At 45.8% G+C, this 13,090-nt stretch overlaps 1 protein-coding gene across 1 annotated transcript in view; it reads left to right on the top strand.

Moving 5' to 3' along the window:
• Positions 1 to 13,090, top strand: part of LOC138638295 (arylacetamide deacetylase-like) — a 161,702-nt gene that overhangs the window by 98,279 nt on the left and 50,333 nt on the right. The window contains exon 3 of the mRNA XM_069727498.1: positions 4,051 to 4,120. Coding sequence (XP_069583599.1) covers positions 4,051 to 4,120 — 70 coding nt within the window. The remainder of the gene's footprint in view (positions 1 to 4,050; positions 4,121 to 13,090) is intronic.

Raw genomic sequence — 13,090 nt, 5'->3', positions numbered from 1 at the left:
GGCCTTTACCTGAGCTCTGTAGCACTGTCTGTCACCTGAGTAATACACTCCACAGACCTAATCATTCTCTGGGAGTGGGACATATCCTATAATTACTCCCTTGTGTATCAAACCATGCAAAAGATACATTCTGCTTTCTTGGGTAGTTTACAGAAGTGCGTAGGCTTGTGTATATTGGTCAATGGCACTCCTGTCTTTCCTTTGAGGAGGCTGTTTCCAAGTAAAATGAGGCTTATACATGCTCCTGACATGGGTTTCAGGCCTGAAAGACTGACCACAACGCAGGCCCTTTCTTGAATGCACTGTAATTAGAATTTAATTAGAATTCTTTTGGTGTCTGGTAGAATCTAACTTACTGACATTGCTCATACAGCTCCCCCAACTCCGGTATTAGATTCACATTACAGCGGCTTCACCTGCTATGATAGTGGTTCCATTGGGAGCCAGTGGCAAATTGAATTGTGGACCTTACAAAATGCAGGTTTTACAGCATATCGTGGCCCTCTGAAAATTAAAAGCGAGGGCTGCATAATGACGTGGTGGTGGCGGGCAAAGGCCAAAATTCAAATGGGCTTGTTTGAAATGGCATTGTAAAGTGATGTGGAATACATATTATTATTATTATTTTTTATTATTATTATACATTTTTATAGCGCCATTTATTCCATGGCGCTTTACATGTGAATACGGGGCAAATATAGACAAATACATTAAACATGAGCAGATAACAAGGCACACGAGTACATAAGGAGGGAGGACCCTGCCCGCGAGGGCTCACAGTCTGCAGGGGGTGGGTGAGGATACACTAGGAGAGGGAAGAGCTGGCTGTACGGCTGTTCAGTAGGTTGAGGATCACTGCAGGCTGTAGGCTTGTCGGAAGAGATGAGTCTTCAGGTTCTTTTTGAATGTTTCTATGGTAGGCGCAAGTCTGATGTGTTGGGGTAGAGAGTTCCAGAGTATGGGGGAAGCACGGGAGAAGTCTTGGATGCGGTTATGGGAAGAAGAGATGAGAGGGGAGTAGAGAAGGAGGTCTTGGGAGGATCGGAGGTCGCGTGTAGGTAGGTACTTCCCTTACATTTTCCCTTACATATTCCCCAATCTCGCTAACTATTTGGCATGAGGGAGGGACCGCTCAAATGTTAAAGGAAAAACTAAAGCCAAAATGCTCCAGGGGAGCATATGCTAAAGGAGAGGTATAACTTTTTAAAAATTAATTTTGTATTATATACATGTAATTACACTGTGTGCAGAATTAGGCAAGTTGTATTTTAGAGGATTATTTTTATTATTGATCAACAACTATGTTCTCAATCAACCCAAAAGACAAATATCAAAGCTAAATATTTTTAGAAGTTGGAGTGGGTTTTTTTTTAGATTTGGCTATCTTAGGAGGATATCTGTTTGTGCAAGTCACTATTACTGTGCAGAATTAGTAGGCAACTTAATAAAAACAAAATATATTCCCATCTCGCTTGTTTATTTTCATCAGGTAAACTAATATAACTGCACAGAAATTAGAAATAAACATTTCTGTCATGCAAAAACAAAACCCCCCAAAATTAGTGACCAATATAGCCACCTTTCTTTATGATGACACTCCAACAGCCTTCCATCCATAGATTGTCAGTTGCTTGATCGGTTTACAATCAACATTGCGTTCAGCAGCCACTACCACAGCCTCCCAGACACTGTTCCGAGAGGTGTACTGTTTTCCCTACCTGTAGATCTCACATTTTATGAGGGACCACAGGTTATCTATTGGTTTCAGATCAGGTGAACAAGGGGGCCATGTCCTTCTTCCTGTACCACTGCTTGAAGTTGTCTACCAAAAACTGGCAGCAGGTCTGGGAGTTGAGCTTCACTCCATCCTCAACCCGAAAAGGTCCGACAAGTTCATCTTTGATACCAGCCCATACCAGTACCCCACCTCCACCTTGCTGGCATCTAAGTTGGAGTGGAGCTCTCTGCCCTTTACTGATCCAGCCTCTGGCCCATTAAGAGTCACTCTCATTTCATCAGTCCATAAAACCTTTGAAAAGTCAGTCTTAAGATATTTCTTGGCCCAGTCTTGACATTTTATCTTATGTTTCTTGTTCAAAGGTGGTAGTTTTTCAGCCTTCCTTACCTTGGCCATGTCGCTGATTATCGCACACCTTGTGCTTTTTGTTACTCCAGTAACATTGCAGCTCTGAAATATGGCAAAACTGGTGGCAAATGGCATCTTGGCAGCTTCACGCTTGATTTTCCTCAATTCATGGGCAGTTATTTTGCTCTTTTTTGCCCAACACGCTTCTTGCGACCCTGTTGGCTATTTGCCATGAAACGCTTGATTGTTCGGTGATCACGCTTCAAAGTTTGGCAATTTCAAGACTGCTGTATCCCTCTGCAAGACATCTCACAATTTTGGTCTTTTCAGAGCTCGTCAAATCTTTTCTGACCCATTTTGCCAAAGGAAAGGAAGTTGCCTAATTAATCACACCTTATATAGGGTTTTGATGTCATTAGAAAACACCCCTCCTCATTAGAGATGCACATCACCTGATTTACTTAATTGGTAGTTGGCTCTCAAGCCTGAACAGCTTGGAGTAGGACAACGTGTATAAAAAGTATCATGTGATCAAAATACAACTTGCCTAATAACTCTGCACACAGTGTATGAAGGAAATTAGGTTTCTTGGCATTTTTTTTCACTTTTCATATATTTTTGGTTTGGTAGGTCTTTTCAAAAATCCGTGAAACCGGCGCAATAGTCTGACAACATTTCCAGATACCATATGTGAGTCAAAGGCATGCAGGCATCTTCTCCATGCTGTTCCCATTTAGATTTAGCTCTCATCAATTTCAGCTTTTCTCTCGTGCCCCCGGACCTGTTTGGGTTCAGCTGAAAAATATTCGGCCTTCCCATTGACTTGCATTGGATTCATTATTCTGTGCGAACACACAAATTATTCATGCAGATTTTCCAGAATCCGAATATATCACTATTTGATCACTAGTCATGACTAGTGTTGAGCGATACCGTCCGATACTTTAAAGTATCGGTATCGGATAGTATCGGCCGATACCCGAAAAATATCGGATATCGCCGATACCGATATCCGATACCAATACAAGTCAATGGGACACCAAGTATCGGAAGGTATTCTGATGGTTCCCAGGGTCTGAAGGAGAGGAAACTCTCCTTCAGGCCCTGGGATCCATAGTGATGTGTAAAATAAAGAATTAAAATAAAAAATATTGATATATTCACCTCTCCGGCGGCCCCTGGACTTCACGCTGGTAACCGGCAGGCTTCTTTGTTTAAAATGAGCGCCTTTAGGACCTGCGAATGACGTCGCGGGTTCTGATTGGTCGTGTGCCGCCCATGTGACCGCCACGCGACCAATCAGAAGCCGCGACGTCATTCGCAGGTCCTTAATTCCTAGAATTAGGAGTTTAGTGAATAAGAATGACGTCGCGGCTTCTGATTGGTCGCGTGGCGGTCACATGAGCGGCATGCGACCAACAGAACCCGCGACGTCATTCGCAGGTCCTAAAGGCGCTCATTTTAAACAAAGAAGCCTGTCGGTTACCAGCGTGATGTCCAGGGGCCGCCGGAGAGGTGAATATATCAATATTTTTTATTTTAATTCTTTATTTTACACATCCCTATGGATCCGATACCGATACCCGATACCACAAAAGTATCGGATCTCGGTATCGGAATTCCGATACCGCAAGTATCGGCCGATACCCGATACTTGCGGTATCGGAATACTCAACACTAGTCATGACTGCAAAACATTAAGTGAAGCCCACATTTCCACACCAGATATTAGGATTCCACTATGTGGCTGCTACAATGTTTGCAATTTGATTTGGAATATAAAATTATTCAAAATTGTCGATTTCTGGATTGACAGCTTTTTAATCCATTCTTCTCTCACTTTACTATATAATTTAACCTGCATTGGATCCTGAGGATGCTTTTATGTCTACAAATATAGTAAACTCTTCTGTAATTCCCTCACATGAAGAATTAATCAAGTTCCTTGTTTTGATGTCTTGCAGCTATGAAGCCATATGATCTTCTATCAAAACAATCTGCACATAAACTGAATGCAGTAATTGTGTCAATGAAGTAGGTACTGTGCTGTTCTCAAGCTTCCATTGTTAGTTTGTGCCTTGCCTCATACTATGACCTTGTGCCCCACATCAAATATGTGCAACAGACTTTTGATCTTGGATCACGTTGAAGTAGAAAGTCAACAATTTAACTTATTAACAAATTTGGAAATTGCATTGAAGTATAAAAGCTGAAGAAGAGGATCAAACAATACCTAAACAATAGTTAATAGTTTTGTCTATTCTTCTAGTCTTCAGAAATAGATTGAAAAATGTAGATATTAGTACAAAATGTTGTTTTCTTATTCTAGTTAAAGAAAACCTGTCATGTGAAGAAAAAAAACAACAACTTCTAACTTGCAGATATAGAGAAAACCTGTGTTAATAGTCTTTTGGAGCTACCTGGCATCTGCACTGAAAGCCCTGCTGGCAGCCTTAAGCTTTGTCATGAGGTGGGCTGGTGCTGCTTGTCACCGCTCAGTGCATAGTAAGTGTTGGCTGTAACTGTGCCCCTGGTATTGACTGAGAGCTGGCTCAGAAATAAGGTTGGGAGGGGGAAAACGTTTCAAGATGGGTGGTCACTAGTGTTGAGCATTCCGATACTGCAAATATTGGGTATCGACCGATATTCGCTGTATCGGAATTCCGATACCGAGTTCCGATATTTTTGCGATATCTGAAATTGGAAGTTCCTATAGTGTAATTATGCAGTATAAAGAAGTGTGGGCGGTGCGTGGGCGGAGACTTTGTGTGTGTGTGTGCGTGCGGGCGGTGTATCTGCTTGACCGTGGGGCTCTCTGCAGCGGGCGGGGGTCTGTGTGTGGAGTGCGTGGCGTGTGGGGTCTGTGCGGCGTGCGGGGGTCTCTGTTGTGGGCGGGGGTCTCTATGCGGCGTGCGGGGGTCTCTGCCGGCCGTGCGGGGGTCTGTGAGGCATGTGGGGTCTCTGTGCGGCGTGCGGGGGTCTGTGCGGGGCGTGCAGGGGTCTCTGCGGTGGGCGTCTCTGTGTTGCATGCGGGAGTCTCTGCCGGCCCTATGTGGCGTGCAGGGGCCTGTGCGGGGCATGCGGGGGTCTCTGCTGGCCGTGTGGGGGTCTGTGCGGCGGGCGGGGTCTCTGTGCGGCATGCGGGGGTTTCGGTCGGCCGTGTGGGGATCTGTGCGGGGGTCTGTGCGGGGCGTGCGGGGGTCTCTGCGACAGGCGGGGGTCTCTGTGCGGTGTGCGGGGGTCTCTGCCGGTCGTGCGGGGCGTGTGGGGGTCTGGCTGGGGTCTGTGATTGGCGTTCGCGGCGTGCGGGGGTCTCTGCCGGCTGTGCAGGGGTCTGTGTGGGGCAAGCAGGGGTCTGTGCGGGGCCTCTGCCGCGTGTCTGAGTGTGGGCATCGTCCGATGGGACTACAAGTCCCATCAGACGATGCCTACTACACTGACAGTGATTGACACATTAGCCAATGATGGGACAGTAGTAGTCTATGCGGCAGGAGGGGTCTCTGTGCGGCGTGCGGGGGTCTCTGCTGGCCATGCGGGGGTCTGTGCAGGGCATGTGGGGGTCTGTGCGGCAGGCGGGGGTCTTTCTGCGGCGTGCGGGGGTCTTTGCCGGCCGTGCGGGGCATGCGGCGGTCTGTGCGGGGGTCTCTGCCAGCCGTGCGGGGGTCTGTGCGGGGCGTGCAGGGGTCTGTGCAGGGCCTCTGCGGCGTGTCTCAGTGCGGGCATCGTCCGATGGGACTACAAGTCCCATCGGACGATGCCTAATACACTGACAGTGATTGGCACATTAGCCAATGATGGGACAGTAGTAGTCCCATCATCCGGCTAATGTGTTGAATGAAAAAAAAAAAAAAACTCCATACATATTCCATACATACTCCATACAGTACATTCATACATTACATACATGGCATACATTACATTAAACATAGAGTTCATACTCACCATTACTTGTCATTTTGATCCCCAAAGCCAGTGTCATCTGTAAAAAAAGGTGAAAAAAACAAACAACCAATATACTACCTGTCCGCAGAAATCCACGAGTGTCCCACGACGATCTCCCGTGGAGAACAGCAGCAACAGCTGTTGCAACCGCTCTCCAGGGGCCCCAGATACACAATGACGGGAAAGGAAGGGATTCCTCCGCCGCTGTAAAAAAAAAAATAGTCCCTAGCCTCACTTATGGCATTGCTGCATGAGAAATGTTCCCACGCAGCAATTGCCGTAAAGTGAGACTTTGAACTTTAGTAACCTCAGTAATACACTGCAGGAGCCATTGTCTCCTGTCAGTGTGTCACTGAGGATCCTATAGAGCAGTGACATCACCCGATGTCACTGTTCTATAGGGGAGATCGTCGTGGGACACTCGTTATTAATTGGACTACAGCGGACAGGTAGTATACGGTTTATTATTTTACATTTTTTTCAGGCACTGAAGTATGGTAAGTATGGTTAAATGAAGAATATTAAAATACTTTTTTCCGAATGTGTGCGTGTTTTATTAACCCTTTCTTACTAGTGGATTAATAATGGATAGGCGTCTTATTGACGCCTCTCCATTATTAACCCGGCTTAATGTCACCTTACAATAGCAAGGTGACATTAACCCCTTATTACCCCATATCCCACCGCTACACGGGAGTGGGGAGAGAGGGGCTAAGTGTGCCATTTCTGGGGCGGCTGTGGACTGGTATTTGTAGCCGGGGGGGTAATATCCTGCATCATAGAAAAATTAGTTGGCGCACAATGATATCAAATAAATAAATAAATATATATTGCGGGTGCAAAACAATGGCTAATACGCAGAGCAGATAATAAACAAGAAAAGGAAAGCCACTATAATGTATGCACACCACCAAAAGTTATAATAAGTCAAACAAGCTTTATTGGTAACATATAACAACAATTAAAACCATACATACAAAACTCCCTCCATATACGTGTGCCCAACACTGCCCAATACACAATACTTCCATATAGTAGTGGAAAACATGCTTCAAATATGGCAGATAGTTAGATAGTATACCCTGTCAGGCTGCAGCTTACCCACAGCAAATAGTCCTCCTGGGCAGCCAGCAAGTGAAGGGCAACGGAGGGAGAGCCCTTCACTTGCTGGCTGCCCAGTTCTTGCTATATTTTCTCTATATTTTGTGAGCCTTCTGTCTGGATCACCTTCTAACTGCCGCAGCATGTTCCCCCTTGTGCTCAGGACGGGTGACAGCCGTGCTCCTTCTTCCTATTTGGGGTAATTATTTGGCCGTATTTGCTTGTGCCCTACTCATTACATACTAGGAGGACTATTTGCTGTGGGTAAACTGCAGCCTGACAGGGTTTTGCTATCGACAGATATATCTGTTGCTGATCAGGACAGGGCGGATTTTTGCCAGTAATTATTTATATGTGTATACTATCTGTATGTGTATATGTGTATAGTGGCTTTCCTTTTCTTGTTTATTATCTGGGGGGGGGGGGTAATATCCATGGCCCCTCTCTAGGCTATGAATATCAGCCCGCAGCTGTCTGCGTAGCCACGTCATTTTTTGGGGGGTCCCCCTATTTTAATAGCCAGTAAAGGCTACTCAGACAGCTGTGGGCTGATATTCATAGCAGGCTACAAATATTGGCCCCCGGCCGTCGGCTTTCCCACTCTGGCGCAAAAAATTGTGCGGAAGCCCACGCCGTTTTTTTCCGCTTTCTATATTTTTTTTTAATTCAACGCTCATTAAGGCCTCTTTCACTCTTGCGTCGGTACGGGTTCGTCGCTATGCATCGGGCCGAAGTACCGACGCACGTTGTGAAATTTGTGCACGACGTGGGCAGCGGATGCAGTTTTTCAACGCATCCGCTGCCCATTCTGAAGTGCGGGGAGGAGGGTGCGGAGTTTCTGCCACGCATGCGTGGTAGAAAATGGCGGGCGCGATGGACAAAAAACCTTCACTTGAACGTTTTTTCGTGCCGACGGTCCACCAAAACAAGACAGATCCGTTGCACGACGGACGCAACGTGTGGCCATCCGTCGCGATCCATCACTAATACAAGTCTATGGGTAAAAACGCATCCTGCGAGCACATTTGCAGGATCCGTTTTTTCCACCGGATCGTTTTTTTTCCCGCTGGATCCGTTTTTTTCACCTTTTTTACAGATGACACTGGCTTTGGGGATCAAAATGACAAGTAAGTGTATGTATGGAGTATTTTATTTATTTATTTTTTTTCAACGCATTAGCCGGATGATGGGACTACTACTGTCCCATCATTGGCTAATGTGTCAATCACTGTCAGTGTAGTAGGCACTTGTAGTCCCATCGGACGATGCCCGCACTGAGACACGCCGCAGAGGCTCCGCACAGACCCCCGCGCAGACCCCTGAACGGGCGGCAGAGAACCCGCCCCCACAGAGACCCCCGCACACTGCGCACGCCCCACACAGACCCCCGCACGGCCGGCAGAGACCCCTGCCCACCGCAGAGAGACCCCGCCCACCGCAGAGACACCCTGCCCACCTCACAGAGACACCACGCATGCCGCACAGGCCTTAGAGAGCCCCGGTAGGCAGGTACACATCCCTGGCAGGCCCGCACAGACCCCACCCGCACAGACACTCAGTGTCCGCCCACGCACCGCCCATGCACTGCCCACACTCTTCCCCCCTCCAATACAGGATGTTTAAGGACAGAAAGGGCTTATTTACATTCCGATATTTTTGTCCCGTTGACTTGCATTGGTATTGGGTATCGGTATCGGCGAGATCCGATATTTTTGGGATATCGGTCGATCCAATCCGATACCGATACTTCTGGGTATCCGAAGGTATCGCTCAAAACTAGTGGTGACCATTTTGGATCCAAATTTATTTTTTCCAATGGGAAGAGGGTCATGTGACACATCAAACTAATTGAGATCTTCACAAGAAAAACAATGGTGTGCTTGGTTTTAATGTAACTTTATTCTTTCATTAGTTATTTACAAGTTTATGACCACCTATAAAATGTGTTCAAAGTGCTGCCCATTGTGTTGGATTGTCAACGCAACCCTCTTCTCCCACTCTTGACACACTAATAGCAGCACAGCAGAAGAAATGCTAGCACAGGCTTCCATTATCTGTTTCAGATGCTGGGGTCATCTGAAGGCAATTGTCTATGCTGTGAAAATGAGATGTGCAGCATCTGAAACAACGGATACTCGAAGCCTGTGCTAGCATTTCTTCTGCAGTGTTGCTATCAGTGTGTCAAGAGTGGGAGAAGAGGGTTGTATTGACAGCCCAGCACAATGGGCAGCACTTTGAACACTTTATAGGTGGTCATAAACTTGTAAATAACTCATGAAAGAACAAAGTTACATTAAAACCAAGCACACTATTTTTTTCTTGTGAAATTCTCTAAGTGTCACATGACCCTCTTCCCATTTTAAAAGTAAAGTTTGATTCAAAATGGCCACCATGGTCACCACCACCCATCTTGAAAAGTTTTCCCCCTCCTATAAACTAATGTGCCACAAACAGGAAGTTGATATCACCAATCATTCCCATTTTATTTAGGTGTATCCATATAAATGGCCCACCCTGTTCATCAAGATAGCTGTAAAATGTCTTTGATATGACTTGCATTTATTTGTGAAATTTTCAAAAATTTTGCCTAATTTCTGGTTTTTTTTTTCATAATTTTAAAACTTTTTAATTCAGTTAATAAAGAACATTTCCCACATGTCTAATCTTACTTCAGGACCATTTTTGAAGCAAAATTTATTGTTGTAATGGTAACAGTTGACCAGCGATTTCTCCTTTTTCCAACAAAATAAAACTTTTTTCCATTATGTCCCTCCAGACAGCACCATGGAGGTCGTCCTTCCTTGACCTATAGCGGGACATGATCACACAGGTTGAAAGGCCCCTCCCACCTCCACCCTCTGTGTGTGTGTGTGTGTGTGTGTGTGTGTGTTTTTTTCTATTTGCCACGACAGCACCAACTGAGGGAGGGGATCCACCCCTAGGAACAGGAAACCTACGGAGAGATTAAAGGGGTGCCCCCCGCTCCTCAGTTGGCTTCCTGTTCCTAGAGGGGAACCTATGGAGAAGATTCCTGAAGATGAAGAGGAAAACATGCCTGGATTGCCACCTGTGCAGTTCTGGCTGAGCGGTAGGGGCTCCAGTGCGGGAAACAGGGTCGGGGGAATGTTCCTGCGGACTCCCCCCTCCTCTGTGACACATGTGGAACAAGGCTTCCTATATGCTTTCAACAGTCTCCCTGCTGGGACTCTGTTTGATGGACCGTCTCCCTGTTGCAACCGCATGTGACAAGCCAGTTGGCAGAGGCACAGAGCGGTGCACCCGGCGGTGAGAGAGCACAGCAAGTTTGTGACTGGAAGTCCCGCCGCCTTTTTTCTCCCAGAGCAGCACGGGAAGTACCTGGTAGAGGTTCGGTAAGAGGTGCTGCTGTATACCGCTGACATCCTGCAGGGACGCATGCGCAGTGTGGTGTGCGCCCCGAAAGTAGATAGGTATACTTCCGGAAGCGCTGCAATGGAGGAATGGCGTGCTGCTGCTGAACCTATTCTGGGGCTCATAGCAGTTGTAAGGCGGTCCCATCCAAAGCAGGATCCAGAGCTGGGGTAATTTAAAAAAAAAAAGGGTGTGTGCATGTATGGGTGTATGAGTCACCTGCACTATATAAGGCAATAAGGCACTCAGCTGTGTTAGTAGGTGCGCCAATATGTCATCTCCAAGTGATAATACTGCACGCCCACTGGGGGAGCTAATATCGACACGTGACACTAGCAAAAAGAGTAGTGGACGCTCTAAAATGAGTGATTCCACTGAAAAATCAGGAACGGACAGAAGATCATCCCGGTCCACACCTCAGGCTAAGCAGACAACTCTACAGCCGGTATTTATATGATCATACAGCTGGGTGAGTTGGAGTTAAACTTCAATGGACTCATGGTCGCCTATTTGTTTCTGTTACTTTCATAGGCTAAAAAGACGGGGAAGACCAAGCATAAGCAGTGTGCGTTATGTTCTGAACCTCTGCCTGATAGGTATCCTAAAAGATTATGCCAGTTTTGCATAAGCAGTGCCTTGCAGGAGGGTCAGTCAAAATGAAGGACAATAGTTTAATGATCAGACAGGAACTGCAGTCCTTTAGTGGCCCATACATGAATGTAGAAAGGAAATCCAGCAAAAGATTACCCTCACCAAGAGCTGACACTTCTTCGGAGAGTGGAGAAATAGACTAAGAGATTTCACAAGCTTCTGGTTCCTCAGACGAGGAAGATTATGTTTTCCAACAGAGGGGGTTAATAGTCTAATTAAATCTGAAAGAGATTCCAGAATCCAAAGAACCCCAGACCCTGCAAGAAGTTGTTTGCGGGTCTCTCACAGCGGAAGGGTCGTGTGTTCCCTGTAATTCAGACTATTAAAGATCTGGTTAAAAAGGAGTGGAACAAACAGGGAAAAGGGTTGGTGCCCATAGCTTGTAAAAGACGCTACCCATTTGATGACAAGGACCTAGCGACTTGGACTAAAGTACCTAAGGTGGACGCTGCGGTAGCCTCTACATCTCGCCGCTCCTCCTTGCCTGTAGAGGATGCAGGGACCCTGTCCGATCCAATGGATCGGAAATCAGATGCTCTTCTTAAAAGATCTAGGGAAGCCTGCATAACTGCATTTCAGCCAGCAATTTCAGCCACATGTACGGGCAGATCTCTGCTAGTTTGGCTGGATCAGCTGGACCAGAATATAGAGAATGGACTGTCAAGAGAAATTAAGTTCTTCTATTCCCTTGATTAAAGGTGCTGCAGCTTTTTTATTAGATGCCTCTATAGACTGTCCGTTTGGCAGCCAGAACAGCTAATCTAACCAATACAGCTCGTAGAGCGTTATGGTTAAAAAATTAGAAAGGTGATGCCCAATCCAGGTGTAAGCTTTGTGCGATACCTTGTCAGGTGAGCAGGTGAGTGGAAAAAAGAGTTTCTTAATCCTTTCATTCCTTCCTACAGAAGGGCATTCAGGAAGCCGGCATTTGGCAGGAGAAAAGACTTTAAAGATCGCTGGAATAACAAAGAATTCAGACAGAAGAGAAACCTATTTAACAGACGTCTCTTCAAACCGGCTGATAAATCCCGCTAGTTCTTTCCTGCCAGTAGGGGGTAGATTGCTACATTTCAGTCACATATTGGAAGAAAATAACTACAAATTCCTGGGCCATTAATATCGTATCATCTGGCCTGACCTTAGACCTTATCTGGAAACCTCTGGATTCCTTCCTTTTGACTTCCTTAAAATCCAAGCCACAGCAGGAGGCATTAGAGTTAGAAATTAAGTCTCTCCTGGCTAATCAGGTGTTAATAGAAGTTCTGTCGGCTCAAAGATGCAAGGGATTTTATTCTTTCTTGTTTCTGATTCCCAAGCCTGATGGTTCGTTCAGGACTATAATAAATTTAAAATAATAAATACCTTTTGGATCTTAAAGATGCGTATTATCATCTACCTATACACCAATCACATCAACAGTTCCTTAGAGTAGCGGTTTCATTAGGAGGCCAGATTTGTCATCTACAATTTAGAGCAATGCCCTTCGGGTTGTCAATGGTCCCCCGAGTTTTTACCAAATTATTATTAGATGTAATGTCCTTTCTAAGACTCAAAGAAACCCTAGTTATTCCATATCTGGATGACCTCCTAATAGTAGGAAAATCCCCCTTTCAATGTGAGCAGAGGTTGGGGGAGGTGGTTTCTTCTTTGCAAACACTTGGCTGGATTATCAACTGGGAAAAATCCAGGCTCCAGCCAGTGACGTGTCAAAGATTCCTTGGACTTCTTCTAGACTCAGTAAGCCAGAAATGTCTACTTCCTGAGGAAAAGACATCCATAGTTAATAAGGTGAGCCTATCCATTGAGAAACGTAGCATGTCATTAACGAAAGCCATGTCTTTGTTAGGTTCATTAACATCATGCATCCCTGCAGTAAGGTGGGCACAACTACATACTAGAAAACTACAAAGATTGGTCCTA

This window comes from Ranitomeya imitator, chromosome 5, assembly GCF_032444005.1.
Source record: "Ranitomeya imitator isolate aRanImi1 chromosome 5, aRanImi1.pri, whole genome shotgun sequence".
Taxonomy (NCBI): domain Eukaryota; kingdom Metazoa; phylum Chordata; class Amphibia; order Anura; family Dendrobatidae; genus Ranitomeya; species Ranitomeya imitator.
Note: the sequence above shows the minus strand (reverse complement) of the source record. Positions and strands in the feature narration are given on the sequence as shown.